The sequence below is a fragment of the Varanus komodoensis genome, unplaced genomic scaffold, assembly GCF_004798865.1.
Source record: "Varanus komodoensis strain SLA01 unplaced genomic scaffold, ASM479886v1 scaffold25, whole genome shotgun sequence".
Lineage (NCBI taxonomy): Eukaryota > Metazoa > Chordata > Lepidosauria > Squamata > Varanidae > Varanus > Varanus komodoensis.
The window spans coordinates 13128136-13154120 of NW_025335661.1; the positions used below are offsets into that span (position 1 = coordinate 13128136).

Consider the following 25985-nt stretch of genomic DNA (forward strand, 5'->3'; position numbering starts at 1 on the left):
GGTTCATGACCATTTCCTGGGTACGTCCCTGTAGACCAGGAGTGCAAAAGCTCAAGCCCACAGGCCTAATGTGGCCCCCAGAGTCTCGTCCCACTTGTGTGGGCTCTATCTCCTTGGCAGTGCTATTTCCTTTCCATAAGCCCTTTCCCTACTAGGAGCTCAGAAGAGGCAGTGAGAGAAATCACCATTATTTTTAGTCACAGAAGATCCATCCAGCACTTGGCGAAGGAGCAAATGGTGTTGGGTTGATGTAGAAATGTCCCCTGCTGGCAGTGCGTGTGGACACATCCATCCGATAGACAGCTTGTAGAGGGACTTGGTGGAGGATCATCCCACCCTGTCCAGTTTTGGTTTTGTATCCCTGATGTACATGTTGCTTACTCCTCATCTAACCAGCTTTGAAGCTGTGGATTCAAAATTGAAATATTAGCATCTAGACATTTAAATAATAGAAGTAAATCCACTTACTTAGTTGCTGAGTAAGTGGTGTAATTTTTAAGGTCAAATTTCAATCAGAATTTCAAACTTGAATAAATGGTCCCAATTTATGGAAAGTTACTTTAATGATAGACATTACTTTCAGGAAACTTTTAAACTTTGTACTCCTACCCTTTTGCAGCTGAATAGTATTAATGGCATGGAATGCTGTTCATTACTTATTATGTTTCTACTTCCAATATTCTTTGTTTTCAAAAGTGAACCACGTTGAAGATGGAGTAGTCTTAGAATAAATCTCTATTATTCACTAAAGAATAAATAATATATGGATTGATGACAAGAGCTTTGAAAGCCTTTGTTAGATGGAGTAAATTAATCCAATAGAACAGTTTTACAATCATATTTTAGAGTGAGTAGGAAACCAAAACATCTTAGTCTAATAAAGTCTGGAAGACAGGATGTGTGTAGGGACCTGGGCAACAGGTTATGGAGCATGCATGGCTGATTGGTGACTCACCAAGCTGAACGAAGGAGGACAGCTTTGTGCATTGGTCTGTTATAGTTATACTAGCCTTGCAAAAAATCCTACAGAATGAAATGGCCCTTGAAGTGATAAGAGCTTGTATAGCCCTGCATGGCTCAACTCACACATAACAATCCCAGCACTACTGTTTCTTTCAGTTCTTAAAATCATGGGTGAAAGACCTAACTGTTCTGGAATTACAGGACTACTTTAACACACAACCAAAACAGGAAAAAATGTGGTCCTTCGTTTTGCCCTGAGAGGGTATCAAATAAGTAATTCTTTACAGGAACAGACAGTTATGTACATTTTTTTTCAACAAGATCATTCACAACCAGCAAAGATTAAGATTCCCTTATCCTTTCTCTCTTTCCTAAGAGATTAATTACAGCTAGATGTTCAGCTCTTCAGCTGAAAAACCTTTCTTCAGCGCAAGGAATGAGTCTAGGAACATCTGAGCATGTACAAAGTACAGAGGCTTTAGAAAAAAAAGCAGAGAGGAAGATTGCCCATTAAGAATGAGGGGATGGGAGGACTGTTGCAAGGAGAAGTCAGAGGGAAATGATCACAATTTCATCTGATTGTGTTTTTAAACACTCAGTGGCAATATTTTTATATATGGCATTCCCTTGTTCTTGCTCCTAGTTGTTTTCAGTCCCCTGATTTTGCTTAACTGTGGACCACATTAAACATGATAGTAATTGTGTGAATGCAATTAAGGCGCATGCTTTTTGTTATAGAATAGTAGCTAGCACAAGGTGGGGGCTGATGGGAGTTGAAATTGAACAGCATCTGGATGGCTACACATTTCTCACCCATTTTAAACTACTTAAGCTTTTGCTTAGGGTGTTGCTTCAGCAACACCTAGATTAATTAAGGTTGCAAGCCTAAGCACACTTACCTGGGAGTCACTCCCACTGAAGACAGTGAAACTTATTTTTCAAGTTGATGTCTTGAGAGCCTGCATTTTTTAAAAGGAGTTTTAAAACTCATGTTTAGCAGTGAGAGAATTTAAAGAGCAAACCTCTTTAAAGCAGGAACAGGAAGAGCTAATTATGCTCCTCTTTGTATTTTAGTCACAGGATGATTTTGCATGTGGCTGGCTTGACTTACACCTTTCATTGTTTATTTTATTTATTTATTTATTTATTTATTTATTTATTTATTTATTAAAACATTTCTATGCCGCCCCTTGCCATAGCCGTAGTTTAGCTATGGACATAACTGGTAAGCTTGGGCAAACCTCTCAGCCTCAGCTTCTCACCTGAAAAATGGAAACAGACAGTTGCATGTTTGATGTGGATAACAAGCATAAACATTGGATCCAGACTAAGTTGAATCTGATTCTTGTTGAAATGGATGGAACTTGAGTCAAATCATGATTAACATGTCCCATTGATTTTTAATGGGGCCTGCATTGTTAGCTGAGTCTGCAGTTCAGCCCTTTGTATTAACAGGCTTCTTAAAATCTGGTTTACAAAAGCCTGCTTTCAAGAGTTGGTCACACTTCAATGTGATCAAGAAGTGGGCTCAGGGTGGCAATGCAGCCAAATGGAGCTTGATTCTCAGAGGCTTCTATGAAATGTAGACAAGGGTATGAAGTAAAAGGGGAATGAAAGCAGTGTGTTGAGGTGCATATGCATATATACACATCATAGCTGTGGCTATTTTACATAATAATCAGAATACTGCACAAATGAAAGCAGATTTATTTGTCAATGTTGGTAATGCATGCAGCAAGTATTCTGGAGAGGGAGGTGTTATTCTCAAATTCTAAGCAATTGTTTATCAACAAGCTTTTTGTCTGGCTTGCAGGTTTTGAATGCACAAAGAGCTGGCTATAAGGCAGCCATAGTTCACAATGTTGATTCTGATGAGCTCATTAGCATGGGATCTCAAGACAGTAAGTACAGGTATTGTAAGTACAGGTATTACTTCTCTCCTGTTTGAGAACTATTCTGTATCTCTGGAGTTATGGAATAACAACTTCAGAATCTATTCAACTTAATGAAAATTTTACTGTATGCAGTAAGAATTCCACTTCAGGGAGTATAACTTATTAGATCCAAATACCAAGCATATTGCATAACCAGAACAATACCACTGCAGATATATTGTACTGGCCCCAGAATAAGACACTAGTAGACCTTTCAGGCCTGGTATGTCAGCCCTATTTTGTTTAGTAAACATAAGGCAACCACATTTTCAAAGATGTGTTGTTGCAACTAGGATTTATATTGTCCTTCTCTGAAGTCAAAATACTCAGCTACCAATGCCATACTGCTATAGACAGAGGTTTAATGCTGTTCCACTGGGCCGTAATTTTTAAAAATCACATTTTGTTTGCCTGAGCATTTTAATTGGTTTTTAAGATTTTGGCATGACTAACTAGTTGATGACTCATTTTATCTCATATTTAGACTGCCATTTTATTGTATGGTTGACGTTTTTATCTTTGTACAGAGCTCTGGAACCCACTTTGCTGGGGGAAGGGTAGTATAAAAAAATAAAATTTATGTGCTCTGAAAATAGTTTTGGTCATGGTTCAGATTCAGGAGGAGTAGGAAACCCTGTGTCTTACACGTCCTGTTCTCTCTCCCAGCCTTGTCAGTTGCTTCCAGAATTGAGCGAGCAAATACAAATCAGACATCAGTTAAAAAAAAAAAGTACTCCCATGACCCCTTTATCAAAGGTGGAAATAAAGCAGTTATTTGAGTGGAGCTGGGGAATATAGAGGAACTATTGTGAGGAAAAGAGGAGAACAGTGACTGTACTTAGAGAATAGAATTTGGTATTACCTTTAGATTTTCATATAGTTGCTCAGTGGACATAGGCAAGATTCAGGGAACTATTTTGTGTTATTGTGGATAACAAAGAATCCATCACATTCTCTCTCTTTGTGGGAGGGGGTCTATACATCTGCTTGCACATGGATACCTCCTGAAACTACATTAATAATAAAATATTTTTCAGCTGGAGTTTATCTGCTAAAACACACTGCATGCTGAGAAACCAGTAGTCACGATCACTTGGCACCACAACACACCCTGCAAATAAGCTGCACAGTATCAATTGTTTGTGAAACAGCCCAAAGTGCACCTGATAGTTGTTTAAGCTTAATGTGGGTTTTCCCTCTCCTTTCTCCTTGGTCTTACCACTGGTATCTCAGGAATTGGCTGCTGCCTTGCCTACTTTGCTTGCTTCAATCGTAGCTTCTTTTGCAGTCACTGCAGCATTTCCCCTCCCTCCACACGGTTTTCCCAGAGATCATGGTTTTCCCAGAGATCATGCGTCACAGTTTCTGAAAGGATAGTAATAGTCTTTCCAAAGTGCCTAAGTGGCTCATTGGAAAAACTGCCACAGGTTTGCTCCTTTTTTGTTGCTAGAGATGTGCACAAAGTTTCGTTAATTTGTATGTACAAATTTCTTGTTGGTAGCTTACAAGTCTGGCTTCCCAAAACACCAAGCCTTGCCTGGTCAGTGCCCTGGCACCATCCATGGGCATTGCCCTTGCATTCATTTGATCTGGCAAATGGCAAGCTGCCAAGCAGATACCTAGGCTGCAAAAAGGTCTTTGCAAAAGAGAGTGGTGAATAGATCACTTCCTTTATAGCGTGAGCCTTTAGGTTTTGAGGTTGGACCTGATACTGCTCAGTATCCTCCAGCTTTTACACCCTCTCTTGAGCCTTTATGAGCATCAGAAAGAGGAAAAGTGCAGCCCACCCCATTTATGGGAGTGCTAATACATGACAGATGTCAAAAGTTAGGGGATTTTTTTACAACCGTTTTTTTGACAGGGACACACTCAGTCATGGAAACTGCATATAACTGCCTCCAAAAATGCCTGCTTAGCCATGTCAGAAGAGCTGCTTTAAAAGAAACTTGGGCACTGGTAGAGTAGCTATCACTGGTAGTAGCCCAGGTAAGCTCAGCAGGAGTAGGAAGACGCTTTTGCTGCACTAACCAAGTGGCTCACTCATGCTGAGAAATCTGTGTTAAAGGTGATTTTCTTATATTCAGCAATTATGAAAAGTACTATATCCATAAATTCATTATATTGTTGCTAGTCATATTTTCTCTTTCTTCACTCAGTTGGTATTTTAAAGAAGATTGATATTCCATCTGTCTTTATTGGTGAATCTTCCGCTAAGTCTCTTAAAGAAGAATTCACCTACGAGAAAGGGTATGCATTTTTTAAAAACTTTAGTTAGCCTTTGGTGGGGAAATTTTTTTCAATGACTTGTTGAAAACATTCTGCACAACACTTCTGGTGAAGAATGTGGATATAGGAAATCCATAGGCGAGTTGCTTTGTATTCAGCTACCCTAACATGTATAGTGCAAGTCCTTAAAATTAATTGTCAACAGCACAGGTATGCTTTTTATTATGTATTATGCAGTCATGACTTCTGTGATTGGTCCTGACTAAGCCATTTGGAGAATTCTTGTGACCAGCACAAGGGGTAGGGCAGAAAGTAATTGCATTTGGATGCAGACTTGCCTAATTTTGCACTTTTACATGAGTATGTGAACTGGAGCTCCATCAAAATGCACACTTGTCTGAGTTTTGCAAAGGGTATTGTAACCTGCTGTACTCTTTGGCTTGATGCAGCAAATGAATAATATAACTACCAGTACATGTACTTAAGATTTTATGTTAAATTGCTTCTCTTTATGAATGTCTTTTGGGAGAATATTCCCAAAGGGTGGCTAAAAGATAATACGCAAACCATCTGATAAATAGTTTGCTTTGAAAATGCATGCAGATTTTGGCCCTTAATGGGTTCATTACTCTTGATACAGTCATATTGTTTACTGTTACAATTTTCCTTTAAAGAGTAGATTAATCTTCAAAGTTGTTATTTTATTGGTAGCCAAACAATAACAACTTTGGCAAATAGGTTTCTCAGGAAAAATCTTTCCATAACTGAGTATGTAGGGTAGAGAACTGCTTCCACCCATGCAATCTTGAAATAATAGCACTGCCATATGGTGTGTGCCAGTGGTATCAGATGATGAGTAACATTTCTATCTGTTGCTTTTTAACAACTTCACAGGAAAAAGGCAGCCCAAATATCTTTAGTGTATTATCAATCAATAAATGGAAAAGTACATTGTTACTGGTTTTTTCCTTTTTCATCGTTTGGAACTTATAAGGATTGTTCTTTGCATTATGGTGAGAATTCTTGTGGCCTTGTTGTAGTGCCACAACTGTAACCTTTATTTGTGTACTTATTCATGAGTAATCCCATATCTGTATGCTGAACTAATGTCACAGAATGGGATTGTCTGCCTGTGCCAGATTTGTAGTTATTTGGTACAGAAATATATGCACATTACAACATTCTCTGTACTACTTGCTATTTACAGGATCCTGCTGTGGAATTAAAGTGAGCATACAATTAACCCTGTTGTCACTATTATACTGTCTGTGCATCAGTGAATAAAGATACGGTTGAATATATTTTAATAGTATAGTGAGTCATGTATTACTTCACTTTGTACAGCCAGACATTCTGACTTCAGTCTTAATATTGTATCTCTGAAAATTGGTTTGTCACAGTTTAAACCATTTTAAAATCAGTTGCCTTCCTTTTTCTTTCTTTCACAGAGGCCATATTTTGTTAATCCCAGAATTCAACCTTCCTTTGGAGTACTATCTAATCCCATTCCTAATTATTGTGGGAATCTGCCTTATCCTTATAGTTATTTTTATGGTAGGTATCTCTCTTACTCGTATTCCTACATCAAACTTTTTTTATTTTCTTTATAAGCAATGCAATACTGTTGTATTGCTGAGATAAATTTGGACTAAGTTGCTTGTTTAGGATGTTACTTTAAATAATGAAAGGAATAAGATATTTTTGTGGAATTATATAAATTGCACTTTAACACTGTAAAGGCATACTCTGAGAAATAGAGAAAGGGATTTTGTTTGTTTGCTTGCTTTTTTACTGTCTCCCTCCTCAAGTTCCCCATGTATGCAGTAGTTCAAGAAGAGCTTCTGTGTCAATGGACAATCATTTTCAGTTTTGACAGAATCAGAAACGGATGTAGCCATGGCACCAGCTGGTCCTGTTACAGATGATTTTCAGCCTGTGCAGTTTGTGGTTGTTGATAAAAGAGGTCCACCACTAGCTTTTTAGATTTTTGTCCCCTTTGGCTAGGACTGGGCATATACTATAGATATTAGAAGTAGATAATACTTCATTAATGGGTGGAATATTTCTAGTTATCCTGAAGGAATAAAACCACTGTTGAAGAATCCAGATCTTGATCGCTTGGCTATGGAGAATTATCACCCAGTTTCAAGTTTATCATATCTGATCAGAGTTTTAGAACAATTATTGAATGCCAACTCCAGACTATACTAGAAGACAACAATTATTTAGCTCCATTCTGATTTCTAAAAAGACTTTGAGACAGAAACTGTGCTGGTTGCCCCAATGGATGACTTATGCTGTGGAATGAATAAGGAGTATGTGAATTTATTGGTTCTCCAGAATCTCTTAGAGGCTTTCACTACGGTTGCCCAGCATCTGTCTGTGATGGGACTTGAGGATCCAGTGTCGCAATGGCTCCAGATCTTCCTGGCGAGTTGAACACAGGATTGCACTGGGAGCTTTTGTTCTACTCCATGACCACTGACATTTGGGATGCCCCAAGATTCCGTTATTCTTCATACTTTTGAGCAACTAAATTAAATCACTGAGGGAAGTCATCAACTAAACTGAACCTCAGCAGCACCTTCTAACAGTTGTACGGTTTTTACCTTACCAAACTTTTGCAACAGAACAAAAAGATTTCATTCCATACTTGTTACCACAATTTTATTTTTTAAATTTTGCATCTCTGTTATTGTTTGAGAATTCACCCAAAATAAGAGATTTAGGTGGTGGTGAGGGGACTGTTGCAGGCTTTCTTCTCTAAAATTTGCCATCCTGCCATTTCTGTGGGAGGCTTTAACACTACCCTTCCCTTGTTGGCATGACATTTATTTATTTGTAATATTTATATCCCTACTTCTCTACCAAACCATCACTCGCCAGGAAAGACATGTTCTAGCTCTTCACAAACAGTTGCAAGATCAAAACTTAATAGGGATGTTGTGCAACAGAATAAATTGCCCCTCTGCTTCAGTTACAGTAGAAAGTTTCAAATATTTGCATGGCCCTAAGTAAACACAACCCTTGGCCGTGCTATGCTATTGGAACTGAATATTGCTGAACGATAGCCTACTTCCTCACACCTTCACTGCTGTTATTGGCTTCACATTCCAGAAGATACTCTTTACCTTAGCATCTTGCTACCCATATAGCTGTGCAAGGTGCTGAACTCTTCTGTGATCCATCTTCCCCAACACGGTGAACCTTTTGCAGACTGTCAATAAGTTTTCAAACATTTCTCAGCTCTTTGGGGATGTACAATAGTAGGTGTTCCTACTTTTACCCCTGGACATGTACTCTATTTGCTTATTATGCTTTTCCTCTTTAGAATTCAGAACAAAAGGAAATATAGTTATTCTCTACCTTTTTTTTAGTATTAACTTTCTATTTTCTATTTATGTCCCTATCTTTCAAGATCACAAAATTTGTCCAGGACAGGCACAGAGCAAGAAGGAATAGGCTTCAGAAAGATCAGCTTAAGAAGCTTCCAGTACATAAGTTCAAGAAAGGTAAGTGTGACTTTTTAGAATTGATTAAACAATCTATGCAAGATGGCCTTAAATGCTTAGAACCACAGAGGGCATAGGGTACTGTTTCAAAAACACTGGAAAAACTCTCCAGAGCTTTCAAGCCTGGACAGTTTTGATACAGAATGCATGGTTAATATGCAAAAACAAAACAAAATCCTGACTGAGATCTAGGCTACCTCTGATTAGAGCTGATGGGATGTTCTTGCTGAACATAGGTGGGAGGATGAAGAAGCAATCCCCCCTGCAGCTTCCCATGCCCCCCTAGTAGTTCTTGCACAATCAGGGGCACTGCAGAACAACATGGGAGGTGACATAGAAGGAGCCGGAAAGTGGCAAAGTTGCTGTTCCTCCAGCAAGAGTCTCCACTGCATTCCAGTCCCTTCCGTGAATGGAAGAGGCTTTTCCCAGATTGGGGAAAGTATGATTTCCTTTATTCAGTCCTCAGCCTCTCTAGTTAAGGCACTGTTATAACTCTGTAAAAGTTTTCCCCAGGCTATAACTCTAATAGCCTGGGGAAAACTCTGTGTAGCTGAGTTGAAGATCTGTTGTTAGTCTGAGAATGAGTTCATTACAATTCGCCAGAGAACCAGTTGACATATTATCAGAGTTGGTTCAGATCCTTCAGTTACTACTAGTTGAGTTGTCTCATGGAAGATAGGCAATGCATACCAACACTGAAACCTAGGCCAAGACTTCTACAAAGCAGTGGGATTTATTCTATGAATCTATTAATTAGAGCAGCATAGCCATCTTCTTCTGTGAGTCGCATGCTCCCACCTTGCACTGCTTGCATGCACAACTTGTATAAGCAGTTGCTTGTGAGCTTGCCAGCTGCAGTAATATATAAACACTGTAAAAATAAAGCAGCTCCTTTGTCTTTCACATGAAGACTGGAGTCTAAGGAACTGAAGGGCTCAGAACACTGAACTCCTTTAAAAAGAGAAAACATGTTCGCTATATATATGCTGTATGTTAGAAATTAATTGTTATACCAGAACTGAAGAGGTGTTTCCTTTAGATTGTGCTTGAAGCAGATAAGCAGTCAAACACAATCTGTAACCCTTAGAGCAGTTTTCAGCAGGAAAAATGAATCTTTTGCCAGTGTTTTTCCTTCACAATTTTTGTATACTATAATGGATGCTCTCAGTTACATAAACAGTTGCTCTCAGTTACATAAACAGTTAATGTAACATCAGTGCCATTATCAGCATGAGGAATACACAAGGCTTACAGATAATCGGCATAGATTCAGGGGCAGAGCTGTACCCAATGCGTTGTTTGCCCTTGATAACAAGTCTTGCATTATTGATGCTATTGCTAGTCAAACTACCTGCAAAGCAGATGTTCAGCTGAAAAGTGCACACTGTGTCATATGCAAACTTAGTTTCTCATAAAAAAATTAATGAGGCTTTACCTCTGCAAGGCTGAATGATCTTTGCTGAATATTTCTGTTTCACTGGGGCTTTGAATTAACTATAAAGGAGTGATTTTGCATCAGTTAACGGAAATCCTCGTTAATGGATTTTTGATATAAATTAGGAGGAGAAATATATAAAGAATATTATTTTTTGTTCTTGTGTGGAAATATATATGCATGTTTGCTTAAGCATGGCTTTTGAGTTTGCATATATTCCTTGCTGTGGTACATGGATGCTATATTAATTTATACATTTTTAGAGTAATCAAAGTTTTCCATTGTTTCATAGAAGGATGGAATCAGAAGGGATCAAGCAGATCATGTTATCATGATCAAGCATGTTACCAAACCTAGAACTGGCATTGGCAGGTGGCTTCCTCTGGCTGTAGTTGAGAACACACGCTTCTGACACTGCTGCCACAGACCCTCTTTTTTCAAGAGCTCCAGTGACTGCCAGCTGGCCTGTTGTAACAGTTACCCACAATGTCATGCAGTGTTGCTCTGCCACTGTGGGGTGTTGTATGCAATTAGCATGCCAGCTGCCTGGTATTGCACAGAGGTGTGCCACCATTGCCATCATCTAATAAGAAATGTGGCTGTCTTCCCTTCATACACTTGGGCAGGGTGGAAATAAATAGGAATGGAGACTTGTGCTGACCGTGGGGGCGGGGGAGTGCGTGCTGACATAGGTGGCTAGTAGAGAGCTCCATGTGCTCAAAGTTTTAAGTTACCTTATTCCAGCCTTTTCTTGATCACTCAAGAAAGGCCACTATTATAGGCCACTATTTATAGTGGCCATGTCACAGCTTTGGGCAGTTTGCAAGTTACAGCTGCCATGTGGATGAACATGTTAATTTCTATGGTAGTACCCCAGATAGCAGCACTGTGCAGCTGCATACTATCTGGCTGGGCGGTTTCTTCATAGTAGCTGAAGTGGCAGAAAGACAGACTTGCACTGATAGAAGAAAACTATTACAAGCACATGGAAGCAACTCTCAACAGCTTTGTATCTGAAAACAGCTGTCACATTGTGCAAGTAACCTTCATATGTTAGCTGTAATATAAATGGTAATTCCAGCCTAATTCTGATGCAGATTATAACTTTTATTGCAGTTTGGAAAAGAAGGGTGAAATAATACATTTCTGTCCTCCCTTTCTTCCGAGGAATTCAAGGTGGTGTACATGGCTCTCCCTATTGAATATATGTAACAATAACCTTGTGATGGGAGTTTAAGCTGAGAGTTACTGGCCCAAGGTTACCCAGTGAATTTCATGGTTTAATGGGGATTTGAATTCTCTGTCTCCCTGGTTGTAGTTCACCGCTCTTAATGACTTGCCTCAGGAAGTATACAAATGTCGTGACACTATTCCAGATTTTATAAAACTTAAGAGGCATGTAGATGAAGTGTTCCCCTTTTCCTGCAGCATAGCGTATGTTTTGCACTTACAGAACACCACCAGTGTGCAGAAGGATTGAGCCATAGAGTACACTCCCCATGGTAAACTCCTGTGTCCCATGCTGAAGTCCTGCTCAGAAGCTGCCTTTAAAGTTAAGAGAAAAACAAAGCAGCAGGAGATCCCTGATTTCCCAATGTCACATCTAGTTTGATTCTGAAGAGCCAAGGCAACTGCAAGGAGATGTGAAGGGTAGAACCTAATCACTGACGAGAACAATGCTCTTTTCACAGTGGCAGGCTTGCGACTGCTTACTGGGCTGGACTTGAGGCCATTCTTGATAGTGTGCTCCTTTCAGTCATATATAAGCTGCTGTATTAGCTGTTCACATAGACATAGCCACAGGCTTATAAGCAGTACATGAGCTGAAAGTCCCAGGCACAGGCTGTTTATTTTCCCTTTGTGTAAAAGCTTTATACTTCACTTGGTGTTTTTAAACCGAACATCTTCCAAAATACTACAAAATCTCGATCCCAGTGAATCAAGACAATGGATAGATTTTATTGTGCTTAAACATTTTGTAATCTTTAGAGGCAACAACAGCCCAAAACTATTTTTAATGGAATTTGTTAAGCCTTTCCATTGTTTTCCATTCTTTATCTTTTCTTGGAGAGTTGTAAATAACTTTTAATTAATTTTTAATTGTAATACTACTATAATGACTAATACCAATTACACAGGAACTGTCCAGTGGGTGGAATTTATACTCCAGTCCATTTGTACTTACTCTACTACAAAATCATTGTTTAGATGTACACACCACTGGAAAAGTGATAAATATTTGATCAAGGGACACTTGCTAAAGCAACAAAGTAGGTTCTGTGTTGAATCCATTATTCATAGAGACTACAGGACAGAGCTCTCAATCCATATATTTCATTATAAACAGAATCAGAACTAGAACTAGGCCCATCCTATCAGTCTTTCAGAGGTTTGGAGAAGAATGTGAATATTTAAAATGGATGTTGCTTAGTTTTTCCCATCATAGAAAATGCTAGAACACCACAAAGATCTTGCTTATTTGGGATGTCAACATGCAAGGTGACATGAGTAGAAGAGCATGAAAAGACTAGATCAGGGCTCCTCTTAGACTAGAGACAGGGAACCTTTTTTCTGGAAGATTACTTTGCATTAGGAGTAATCTGCCAGGGTTGCATGCTAGTTGTGGCTGAGTCAGAGCCAAAAATGAGAAGGGTCACTGCTTTCTTCTCTGTGCTACCCCTTTTTCTTTCTCCTGCTTCTTTCTTGCCCAGCATTTCCTGCCTGCTGGGGGAAAAATAGGCATTGCTTTGCTTCTTATAAGGGCCCGGGCATGTCCAACACTAAAGCTGCAGGTTGACACCCCACACCAGTCTCAATTATTGGTCTGATAAAATATACCTCCTTCACATGACCATATCTCTACTCCAACAGTGTAGGACTCACCTGTCATTATACCTATTTTGTTCATTGGTACCTTTGAATAACAGCCTCCCTTATCAGATCTGAGAGTAGCATTTTCTCACACCAATCCTGTGACACAGATTAGGCTGAGAAGACAAGCTGCTTAGGGCCATCCAATAAGCAACATCAGAACTGACTCAGTAATAGGTTTAGATTGGACCCACCAATACATTGTATGGCTTTATATTCAGTTTCTCTTGAGACACAATTTCTTGTATGTAAAATGGAGAAAATCATTTCACAGGACCAACACGTAGGATGGTGAGTTGCTTTATGTAGTCCATTGCTTTGAATGTGTCTTAGTCATGATCAAGCTTTCCTAGATTGTGCTTAATTCTGCTGCTAGTAAGAGGTAAGTTTATCTGTGTTGGAAATGATGTTGCATTACCAGGTCCTATGAGGAGTGTGCAGCCCAGTATATCAATATTCTTAAATTTATCAGCTGGATGTAGCAAGTGCCAGCAGTCTTCACACTGTTGTTGGAATTCCAGATTGACTGGCAAGACCCATGTTCAAGTCTCTGCTTAAAACTTGTCTGATTTCAAAGTGATTTCTAATTTGTCAGATTTCCTGTAATCAGTCTGTAGTATTACAACAATATGGCAACCATAGCTTAAGCCATGGGTACATATTGTGTACCTCTCCAGTCTGCCTGATTTGAAAGTGCAGAAAAGATGCCGCTTCAAGTACTTTGTGGAGGGAGTGTCTGTTGTTCAAGAGGCACAAACCACAACTCTGGAACCCAACTAGGGCAGTTGATTGAAATTAGCTGCTCAATTCTTTGGTACCATGCCGAAACACCATGACTGGGTCTGGACTACATGACAAACCAACAAGAGCAAGAAATCATCATGGCCTCTCCCAGTATGCAAATCTGGCCCATGTATTGTTGTTGAATGGTTATGAAACTAGTGCCCATACTGAGATAGGTGAACCATATAACCCAAGTTTTAGTAAGAAAGTAAAAGCTTTTCATATGAAGAGCTGGCAATATTTCTTACTATTTTATGAAGTTTGCAGGATTCTGCTTATTTTGGAAATCAGCCATTTTTTCCCAAGCTACTTTAGTTCAAAAGCATCAGGATAGAAAGTAATATTCCATTGACAGCTGAGTTGTTAATGGTCAGATGCCAGTTAAATTTCATGCAAAACTGTGTGTGTGATAACTTCCTAGAATAAAAAGAAACCCCTGAACCCATGTGGGGGGGGGAATAGGGCAGAGTAAGATTTCAGCCTAATAATTCGTCAAAGCTCCTTTAAACAAAAGGATTGCCATGAGTGTACTGGTGTCTAGACACAGCAAGCTTGAGATATCCCTGAAGTTGCTTGCATGGCAAAACTTGCATGGATAACTCTAGCTCAGAATTAGCTGTTTGTCAGTTTTGGCAAGAAAGGAATCAAAATGGCTTGATTGATGGCCCTAGTTGTAAGATCAGATTTCCCAGGGCAGTAATGCAAAATCCATTATCACCCATAACAGCAGCTTCAACCCTCTTGATACTAAAGGATTAACCTTTTAGGGCTTTACTGTATGCATTTAGATGGGAGCTCCAGAGGATTGTAATCTTGGTATTAGGCATTCCTCAGTTTTCTTTCAACTGCAACCTATTCTAATTGCTTAAAAGCTTGGTATCATTCTTTGCATTCAAATGAAACTAATTACATCTGAATTTCATTGTGTTTTTAAGAGAGAGAGTGAAAGACCCTGCTATCCCCAAAATGAATGTTTGCTTTAATTCGAACCAACAGGTTTTTGGCTGTACATGGTTACACAGACAGCCTGCATTTGGCATAAGGAGTTTCTGTACTGGGAAAAATGTCTGTACACCTGTGCCACATTAGTGAGAAAAGGGAACCAGGCATCAAGACTTGACTGCTGTAATCTGCTGCATCAAATGCACGTGCCCTGGAAACTCTCCTGGAATACTCAGCTAGTGCTCAGTACTACAGCTCAGACACTACCTGGGACTTGAACTTTGCATCAGGGGTATAGCTCAGGCCAGGGATCCCACACAATCCCTTCAGGAGTTCTCAGAAGGTGATGTCTGCCTATTTTTGGCCCTGGCCCCTTTCCCCTCAAACGTTGTTTGGTAGTTTCCTGGAATTTGTACAGTTTTTCCCTTCTAAGGGTTTTAAATGCTGTCTGGGAGTACAAGCTTTGAGATGTGCCATTTATCCCTTGGCTGAAAGAAGTTCTGCACTGTTTTAGAATGTGTTATACCTTTGTGGCTCCAATTGCAGAGGTTACCAGTACTTTAATAGGTGCAAGGCAAGCTGCTAGTTATCTGCTTTGAAGTCCCCAATCATCTAAAGGATAGCTTTCTTTTGTTATGAGTCTTCCTGGCTGAAATCAGATAAGTTCACTTTTAATTTGTAGGATACACATCCCCTTTTAATTTTGAATTAAGTGATTCTTTTATTATGCTGTGTTGATTTCATGCTTTGATTTACTTTTTTTTGTGAGCCACTTTGAGCCATTTGTAGTTCAGGTGTAAGTGACATGGTTCTTGTGGGCACCAGTACACCCTTGCTCACATTTTTTATAGCCATCAAGGTATCCTAATACTCCTATTTTAATACCTTTTCTTACTGTCAGCTGGGATTGCTGTGTTGGTGCCGAAAACTGGTTTGCAAGAAGTGTTTTAGTGTGTTGGGGCTCAGACTCAACTGCTGCTTTGTATTCAGTCGTTGGGGCAGGTTATTTTGCCTTTTCCACCCTTCCCAGGACAGTGTCTCAAATTGCTAACTTTGAGCACAAAGCAAGAGAGGAATGCTGATGTTGATCACATGGGGCTCCTTTCCTGGCAGCCCCCTCACAACCAGCTGCCTTTGGCATCGGCACTTGATGCAGGAGGGGGGCATTGTTAGCAGTCATGTGGGGCTCCTTTCTGGCAACCAGCCTTCTTTCAGCATCAGATGCAGCTTCCCATATGGTGGCCGCACCTGACACAGCAGAGGGATGCTGCTTGTGCAGCATGTGATGCTCAGTTCCTGGTGAGGGTCCTGAGAATTCTGGGCGTGCTTGCCAGGAACGTGGGAGTAAGGGCCAGTGCAAAGCAGATCGGGATCTGGAGAGTTGGGCCCAGGGAATCCAACAGATTCCCATCCCCAAACAAATTTCTCATACATCCCTTGTGGAGGGGTATAGATTTTGTGTGTTAGAGTGTGAGTGGATGAATGAGTTGCATGCTTCTGTGTATTAATGGGGGCATGTAAGAGAGAGGGTGTAACTATACCCATGCCTGGTATGAGGCCTCCCAACATGCCTTTGCCTTTGATCAAAACTGACTGGCATCAGTTCCCCGTAATTCCAGTTATAATTTTTTTCTCAGTACCAAGAATTGAAGCTGGGACCTTTTCCATGTAAAGAATATGCTCTTCTGCACAAATAGAAAGCAAGGTTCAGGGTTATCAGTCTTACTGTGAAAAAAGGTCCTTACAGTTAGCACCATTTAAAATGTTTCTTTTCTTAAATTAAAGACCATGTAAAATGTTTTGAGAAAATACCAACAATTAACTTTTAAGGTAAGAAACAACAGATGAGTCACAGTAAAAGAAAAAAATGAGAGATGTTACCATAGTTTTTTGTCATGGCCTGCAAAACAGCAGCCTACAGAAATTCTGGAGTAAATCCTTGTAGAACTTTTATCCAACATTGGTAGTTTGATGTTTATTTTTGTAATGCAAGTTTTATTCAACACATTTTCTACTGTAGGAGATGAGTATGATGTTTGTGCCATTTGTCTGGATGAATATGAGGATGGAGACAAACTCAGAATCCTCCCTTGTTCTCATGGTAAGTAATTGCAGTTTGTAAGGATTTAAAAAATGCAAGGATTTAAAAGACTGTATTTCTGTTATTAATCTTTTAATTGGTCTGTTAAGACAATAATAAGACATGTATCATTGTGACTTCTAGAATAACAGAATACAATAAAACTGAAGACAAACCTCTCCTTGCTATTTTATGCAGGTATTGAGGATTGACAGTTAATGCTAATTGCCTTTAGGTTGGATGTTCACATTTGGTCTTAAAGAAATGACCAATTTAAGCATGAGACACTGACATTAATAACAGTAGTACTTGTTCAGCTAACTTCAGATTTACATACACAGCAGTACAGATGGAATGACCGCTTTTTCAGGCAGCTTAATGCTAATAGTAATCTACACTTTCCAAAGCAGCAGGTGGTACTCTTCCCCTAGGGCTTGTACTACTACTGAATGCAGGATCAAGGTCTTGCAGGTGCTTTTGAGTCCACTGGCATGTTAAAATTTCTCATCTTTGTAAAAAAAAAAAACCTGTCAGGGAAGCATGCAATGAATTCATGAACTATAGGTGTAGTACTGGCCATCAGCAATAGATAAATAGAGCTCACCAACAGGAGTATACTTGCTCCTGGGTACTGTTTACAAATTAGGAAGCCATGATCCTCATGCAGTTGCTTATGAACTTCAGTGAGATAGATACTACTAATGGAAAAAGAATGGTTTGACTGACACTAGTCTGATTTGTTAGGCTTCCTCTATGACTGCGACATAGTATGTCAGGGCCAAATTAAGGCCTAATCAAGCCCCTCAGGGTTTTCTAAATGGCTGCAATTCCTTCTCCTCTGGATAGAGTCTTTTGGGCAGTTTTTCCCCCATTCTAAAACATTGAAATACCTCTTCTAAGACTAGCAGCGAGACATTTAAGCTGGTATTTTTTCCCAACCAACTGCTAGAATACAGCTTTCAGGAGCTTTTCCAAAATTGTGGTCCGAGACCTATGCCCTTTGCTTTGTTTAAATGTGTAGGTCAGCTCAAAATCATGTATAATGTTGTATACATCAGTGTTTTGTTAGCTTACTCACTAGGATTGACTTCTGCTACCTGATAGGCAGGCAGTATATTGTTTACCTTCTGTAATCCAGAATGGCTTTTCTCAAGTATAGCCCTTATTCAGCTTGCCATTACACTTGGCCCAACTCCATATCAAGATGGAGTGCAGTATATCTATTTAAGCCTGCAGGCAAATGCCCTTTTCACTTTTAGTACAACACTTTGTATTTTAATTGTTTTATATTATGATAAAATAGAAATTAAAATCCATAACTGCTTATAGCTGCTTAAAGTTAAAGCAGCTTAAATTTGCTTCAAGTTAAATGCATTTTTCCTGTTTTTGAGCAGCATACCACTGCAAATGTGTGGATCCTTGGCTGACTAAGACCAAGAAAACATGCCCTGTCTGTAAACAGAAAGTGGTTCCTTCCCAGGAAGATTCAGATTCTGAAACAGACAGTAGTCAGGAAGAAAATGAAGTCTCCGAGAACACACCATTGCTTCGACCTCTTGCTTCAGTTAGCACCCAATCCTTTGGGGCATTGTCAGAGTCTTACTCTCATCCAAACATGACAGAATCTTCAGATTATGAGGATGAAGATGATGACAATGAAGAAATTGACAGTAGTGATGCAGATAATGAAATGACTGAAGAGTGTGTAGTAGTCCAACTACAACCCAATGAAGAACAGGATTACAGAGTGGCAAATACAGTCTGAAACAAGTGGTATTATATGAACTGCTTTGGCCAGAGAGCTCTACTCTTATGTACATGTACATAGGGGAAGCACATTGTGACCCTCCTGATGCTTCGTTAGAAGCAGCTGTTCATAATAGTGTTCTATATGTTCTATATTGTTTAATCTCATTACAAGTTTCTTTTTGGTTGTTTGTATTTGTCTTTTGAAGACAGGCATTTTAACTGGACTTCAGAATTATAACACCCCCCATCACTAGAGATAATGCACATAGAAACAGAGATGCTACTTCAGCATCTTGGTAAAAGGAAGTCTTGCCAAGAAAGTAAACATTTTTCCTGGTTACAGGTAGAGCATAGGTTATATAGAGATGGTTATTTATTTACACATATGGTAGTACTACCCTACAAAGCCGGCCAAAAAGTATATAGGTGTGTATCTGTGAGGGGTTTCCTAGAACAGCCAGCACCATTGAAAAAACAAGGTAGACCTGTTTAGTATTCATCAACCAAGAGCATTACCAGCAGTGGAGGGGAACATGAGCTTTGAGTGCTTTAGCAAAGCTATTTGGCTGCCTTTTCTATTATCCTACTGTGCTTACATGAGCAGGTAAAGTGGTGAAGAAAGTTTCACTTCACTTTGGCTTAAACAGCTCTTGATGAAAATGTTAGGAGAATGTATTCATTGGCACACCTTGCTCACAGCTGTTCAGTTCATTTCTTTAAGACAGGTATGGGGACCAATGCAGAAAAGCAAAATCAAGCCATGTCACATAGAAGAGCACTGACTATTGTGTGTGCTATTGATTCACAAATGAGCTATACCTCTTACTACAGAGCATTTGAAGATGCATTAGTCTGCTAAAACTATGCACATAGAGAAATCAAACTAAGTATTGGATTTGAAAATTAATGCTTATAAATATCTATTTACAGTATATCATGAAAAAGCTAAATTATGTAAAATTGTAACTATATAGAAATTAGCCACAGTTCTGTATAACTAAACTGCAGGTTTTGTTTTTTTAATATGGCCTTGTCCAGGGAAGTTAGAACGGAGGATAATAAATATGGTTTTCCACTTTAATGGCTTTTTAGTAAATGTGCAAGAACAGTTTAGTTGAAATATTAAGGAATTACTAACTAGGACTGGACCAAAATGTGAACCATGCCCACCCTCCCCAACCTGCAAAATGCATCCCACTTTTTCAGCAATATTTTGGGAGGGTGTGCAAAAGAAGGTGAAATGAAATGGAGAGGACCACCACTAGTATTTGATATTTAAGCAACAATACTTAATGGATTTAATTGGCATTGATATTACTTGATGAACACAAGATACTCTATACTGCCTGCATTATTCACACATAATGCTAAGCCATGTCACAAGGTTAACTTCTCAACATAGAATCTTATCTAGGCGCCTGGGTTTCAGCCAATGGCATGGTTCCATGATTCTTGATGTTCCCACCAAATGGTAGCACGTAGCCTATCATCCCCTGTGGCTGAAAATCAATCCGAGAGTATACCACTCCTGTCTGTATTAGTTACCTCTTCCTCATGGCTCTGTGTCAATGTACAACCACGCCTCACTGCACTGCAGTGCTTATGCTGCCAGCAGCTACCTCTTCTCTGGAGCCAGGCACAGAAGGCACCAGTGCCAGGGACAGAGGCAGCATGCTCTGCTGGAAAGCATATCCCACACGAACATATGCGGGTATCTGTTTGGGAAAAGAATTGAATGGGTCCTAGGAAAGTGTGTGTTTCAGAGCTATGGCGGGGGGGGGACGGACAGTGGGGCTGGTCATTAAGTCTCAAGAAATGTTGGGAACATGATACAAGTTGGAGAATCGGAGGAAGAGTGGAAAACAAGGGCTACTCAGGGCAATTGCCCTGATAGCGATGCTGCATGCAGCCCATGTTTCTTGTGTGCAAGGCAACTTTCACAAGGAAACCACTGGTTCTAAGAATAGAACAGAGGCACTGCAGCAGTTTGAAAACACGACTCAAGCAAACTTCACAACCAACCAGGGGAATGCCCATCTCCAAGGTTGCTGTTGCTGGAGGGAGTGCAGCAGCATGCTTTACTGCCACCATGATTCCAAAGCTGCAGCTGGGCATCAGGAAGGAAGCACATGGACGGGGGGGGGGGGGGAGCATGGAGCAACCAATTAGAGCATAGCCAGCTCCAACACAGTAGTGTCTAGGCAGAACCGGATAGAGGAAAATGCAGTCTGGAGCTTGTCTTGCTGCCAGCCTCTATGTTGGAAGTGGGGAAACTGCATGGAAACCTTGTAACTAGGTTCAGGCTGCAAAACAGGCCATGGTGAAGTGCAGAGACCATAGGACAATCCATTGTTTCTCAGTGTGGTTTCATGGAAATGAAAACACTCCATGTTTTACTATGGCTGCTAAGATGCTGTGTTCATACATAATGACAAGCCATGTCTGGGCAGTTTTCACTGTGGCTTGTTATATGAACTTGCCAACTGTGAAAGCACAAAGTATTTTTAATATGGTTCGAGAGTTAATAAAAGCAATTTGGCACTTGTTCATTGCATAAGTATTCTCCCACCTAAGTCAATAGTTGGTAGAAACCCATTTTGTCTCAATTGCAGCTGGGAGTCTTCTTGGGAATCAATTGTGCACATCTGTACCCTGCAATGTTTGCCCCTTTTTTCTGGCAAAACTGTTCCAGTTCTATCAGGTTGGTTGGGGACCACTGGTGCACAGGAATTTTCAAGACTTGTCACAGGTCCTTTCTTAGATTGAGGTTGGGCTGAATACATCTGCAAGGCACTGTAGGGTATCCTGCTGACTAGATAGCTCATTAGTTGTGATGTTACTAAAATAATGCTTAATCAGACAAAACGTGGGATGGAAAATGAGCACAAAACAAAGACTACCAAACCAATAAGGTAAAGACCGATTTCGAGTATAATTGCTGATTTATATTAGGAACTGGATAATGAAGAAGAAAGCAATAACTTTAAAATGAGAAAAATGACATAACACTATCTGTGATGGCTTCTGCTTTATCCCTTGAGATCTGGAAAACAGCAGAGACAGTTGCAAAACCTAAATTTTATATCTGGTAGAAAAGATTATATATATAGATCTTAATGGTTCCCCACTGAACATATTCTTGGTATTATCTCCCCAAATTCCAGGCCTTTTACTATCCTTTACATGTACAGTAAATACGGCAGTCACACAAGACTGCAGGCCAACATGTAAAATATAATTTTACAAATATTCAAAAATCAGCCCTACTGCATCTCTTCCATATTGACTATAGGCTTGTGTAGTTACTACCCAATTAGATTTTGCATGTCAAGATTTGGAATCGTGGATATAGCCTCCTTATAGGCCTCTTTCAGCTTGTGTGTAGTGGTGGCAGTGGTTGTGTGTGCATGTTTAAAGAGTAGAGTCTAACATTTTCACTTACCAGAACACAAGGAAAAGTGAGCAGTCTTCTACCTAAATTCAGTAAGTAGGGAACATATTCCTCACTAAGGAATTTAGATACTGTGATGGCCAAACATGCTACTTTTAAACCACTAGATGCTGCCTAGAAGTCGGAGATCAAGCCCTGACCTTGAAACATATAGAGGCTGGAGTCTGAACTCTAACCTCAGCGTGCCCTCCCTCTCAGTGCAGCCACCAGTTTTTTCCATATAGGTAATGTAATTGCCAGTCGCAGACAACCTTGGTTCCAGGAAAGGGAGGCACGAGGCGTTCCCGATGGCACTTCACCCTTCTCTTCTAAACACAAAACACAGCCAATTAAATTTTAGAGGGCTGGAGGAGTGTGTTCACACTCATTCCATCCTCCACTGGAAGTTACTCTTTCAAGTTTGAAGACTTACAAATATCCTTAAGAAACAAGTTTTATTATTTGAATGAATTTTCAAGGCTAGCTGCTACACTGGAGGATTGTTATACGAATTTTGTTTTGTTGTGGGCTCTTTTCTCTCCTACTCAAGTCAGGCATGAACTGAAAGCAAATTGCCACTTCAACTGTTTATCCCTGACTGCCATTTGGGTCACCCCCACCACAATTCACAATGGTTTTCCATACAGTAGCTAAGAAGTGCATATTGGCTTTAAAGTGGAAGCCTGATTGTAAAGTCTGCAATGTAAACTTATGGTTCCAATACACAAAAATACTAAGCCACAAACACCCGCTTTTGTGAGAGCAGCAACAGTTCTGGAGTTCACACACATGGCATGAACCTAGCTACTCAATTTTTATACTTGCACAGTATTCCTAACAAGTATTTTGGAAGAACAAGTGGCAACATGGTCCCTTTCAAATGGAGATTCACTGAACTTTTCAAAATGAGTAAAGAAATACATTAGTAGTGGGATACTGTGTTAGATTATCATTTGCTTCAAATGAAGACAAAATCATTCCATAGCAATATATTGTAGAGTTAATATAAGGTAATGAAGCATTAGCCAGAAATGTGAAGGAATTTAAGACAGTAGCATTCTTACCCCTGGTCCTCTTCCAGCCCCTACATCTCACACTTCCAGGGACTAGAAAAATCATTTTTTACAGCACTTTACTTGAAGAATGACAGAAAAATGATGCACAAATGATGTTGGGGGAGGGAAGATGATAAAAAGTTCAAGCATGCAAAAGCATGCAATATTTGACACTATAGCAAGAGAGAGGCCATGTAAACTTATGACCTTCCAACATAAGCCAAAACAATGTTGGCCAAAGCATTAGTTGCTGGTGATCAACCAGGAAGAGTACCCTAGAGTTGCAGTAGATTGCTCAATAAAAATGTCAATCAAGTGTATAACTACTGTGACAAGGCACAATTGAAATTGGGAATCATTGGGAAAGTGGGTCATAGATCAAATCAAGCCAGAGCTTTTCCTAGAAACAAAAATGACAAAACTGAGGTTGTCATACTTTGAGCACATCAGGCGAAGACAAAACTCTCTGGAGAAGATACTGGGAAAAGTCAAAGGCAGAAGGAAAGACCATGAAATTATTTCATAAAGGAAGCCACAGCATAGAATTTACAAGAGTTGAGTAGGGCTGTCATGGATAGGACATTTTGGAGGACTTTCATTCACAGGGTTGTCATAAGTTGGCAACAACTTGACAGCATATACCACCGCCACCAGGAAAGGAATCTAAAAATGAAATTGCCATGCCCTTATATCTTTATAGACACTTAGGATGTATCCATTCACTTGGAATACCATGTACAGGTCTGGTCACACATCAGAAAAGATACTGTACAGCTGGAAAAGGTTCAGCAAAGCTCATCCAAACTGATGAAGGGGCTAAAAAAGGTCCCCTATGAAGAAAGGTTGCAACATTTGTGCTTTTACAGATTAGGGAAAAAGTTAAGGAGAATTAAATTCCTGGAGGATGGCTATCAATGACATATACAGGCAATCCCTGGATTGTGGATTTCCATTCTTGAGAAAATGGAAATTTGAAATTGTACTGGGGGAAGCTATTAGTTAAAAGATTTTTATGTTGAAAATATTATCACGATAAGCCATATTATATGTAAATTGCCTTGGTAGGATATGCCTCTTACTGAAAAAAATACTTAGCTGAAAAGGACCACACACCAGTCATGGTTGAGATTAATATTTACAATTTTGCTTGATACAAATGTGTATTAGAGATTTTGATTTCTGTCCCTCACAAGGGCAAGTCTTCAGCCCAACCTGAAATAAATCTCATTTTAATATTCAGAGACAGTCATGGACCAAACAGACCTGCCCTGTGAAATACAGAGTCAATGCCTTTTCTATTTGTAAGGTGTTGCAAAGACATGCTAAACTAATAGATCACTGGTATAACCCCACATCTCTTGATAAGAAAGATTTCAAACAAGGTCTCATTCTTATTCTTGAAAAGGACAGATCACTTATTTATGAAATATCAATATTGTCAACATAGAATAATTATCTTCCTGACCAGTTTTATAAATGCCCTCCCTCGGGTTTTTTTCTAAACTATTTTTGCATCTTCTCATTTTCTTAAAAAGTGACTTGGTTAGAATTTGGGTGGCAACATTTGGGTGAAATCTCTTGTACCCTGAGAATATCTCCCAAAGCAGGCAGAAAAAGAGATCCACTTTGGAGACTCCTTCCTTGAGCCTCAGCAGGAACCTCAACTACTCTAGCTGCCCAATGGGGAGTAAGGGCAGAAGCAGGCATAACAGGGGTGAATCATAAACCTCCTTGATCCCCAGATGCACACACACAATGAGAAGGGGAAAATGTATCACACCTGAAGATGGCATAGTTATTTTCCCCTTATAGGAAAAAATGAGAAGGAAAGTTAAAAGGAAAATTGACAAAAACTAAGAAGGGACAGATAAAAATGTGCTCACTTGGTTTAGGAAGCATGTCCAGAAGGACTTAGGGAGTGGCTGCTCCTTTGCTAAGAATTTCTTTTCCCAAGGCCACCATAGGTTTGCTCTGTTATCTACTGATTGAAAAGGTTGGCCTGATTAAACACACATGAATACATATAAAACAAATACATATAAAAACTGCAGTAAACAAGCACTATCTTGAGAAATCCACTCATCCCTTCTCTATCTTGAAGTAACACCACTCCCATGTAACCAGAAAGGTGTGGGGTTTGGCAGGCTTTAGTTCAGAACTGAGTCCTAGTTTTAGTCAACTTTATATACATACAATCAATTAGAATTCTTAATCACTCCTATTATAACAAAGTGTAAGACCGCTTCAAAAATATTCAATTAGTGGCAATTTTCCCAGCCCACCTTTCGTATGCATTATGTGGCAGTTCCATGTCTTCCATGAACTACAAGACTGACATGAGGACATGTAATGTCAGTCCCTGACTATCTGAGTTCAGTCAAGAATTATATAGGAGGGTGTGCTAGAAAGGAGAGCCAGACACAAAGATTTATAATATAGTATTTGCCTTTGGTAAGTTACCACCACTTGGTTTAAAGCCACATCTCCATAATGCAGCTCTGTATCAATTCAAGGTTACACCATGATGACTACATGCAGTAATCTCATCATTCCTGCTAAACTGAGCATTTGGGTAACAAAGGAGAAAAAAACCTCCCCAGGCAGATTTGATAACAACCTTGGAATGAAGAGAGGCTAAATGTTATTTTAACTGAGTCCCTGACACAGCAGAAAAAAACATCTAAAATGGTTTAGTTCAGTTTGGAGGAAAGGATGGAAGAATGAAAGAAAGCCACACAATTTTGACATCAAAGATACTTTAAACAGGCACAGCTAAAGGGAATAAAGGATTCAGCAGATACACCTTCCTAGGTAATTCTCACACAATAACCTTGTGTAACTTGTTTAGATATGTTAGCTGATGTGTTCATTTTGCTTCAGAGTACACCCATTGATATGTCGATCTTAAGTCTATATTGGTATAAGTTTCAAGTTTACTGAAAGCAAATGAAGTAGTAACATAGCCCAAATAATAAGCTTTATTGCCCTGAACCTATAAAGAACTA

The 25985-nt window shown here is 39.5% G+C and overlaps 2 protein-coding genes across 7 annotated transcripts in view; one reads left to right on the forward strand and one right to left on the reverse strand.

The window, feature by feature from the left end:
* RNF13 (ring finger protein 13) overlaps positions 1–19576 on the forward strand; it is a 44541-nt gene extending 24965 nt beyond the window's left edge. For 4 of the 6 annotated variants that reach the window (XM_044433030.1, XM_044433033.1, XM_044433031.1 and 1 more), the window contains exons 5-10: positions 2777–2879; positions 5054–5144; positions 6572–6677; positions 8542–8635; positions 16687–16767; positions 18141–19576. In XM_044433030.1, the coding sequence (XP_044288965.1) occupies positions 2777–2879; positions 5054–5144; positions 6572–6677; positions 8542–8635; positions 16687–16767; positions 18141–18511 (846 nt within the window). In that variant the 3' untranslated portion in view covers positions 18512–19576. The remainder of the gene's footprint in view (positions 1–2776; positions 2880–5053; positions 5145–6571; positions 6678–8541; positions 8636–16686; positions 16768–18140) is intronic. The other 2 variants (XM_044433029.1, XM_044433034.1) reach the window with 2 other exon arrangements.
* PFN2 (profilin 2) overlaps positions 1–25985 on the reverse strand; it is a 58511-nt gene that overhangs the window by 25344 nt on the left and 7182 nt on the right. The window lies entirely within an intron of this gene.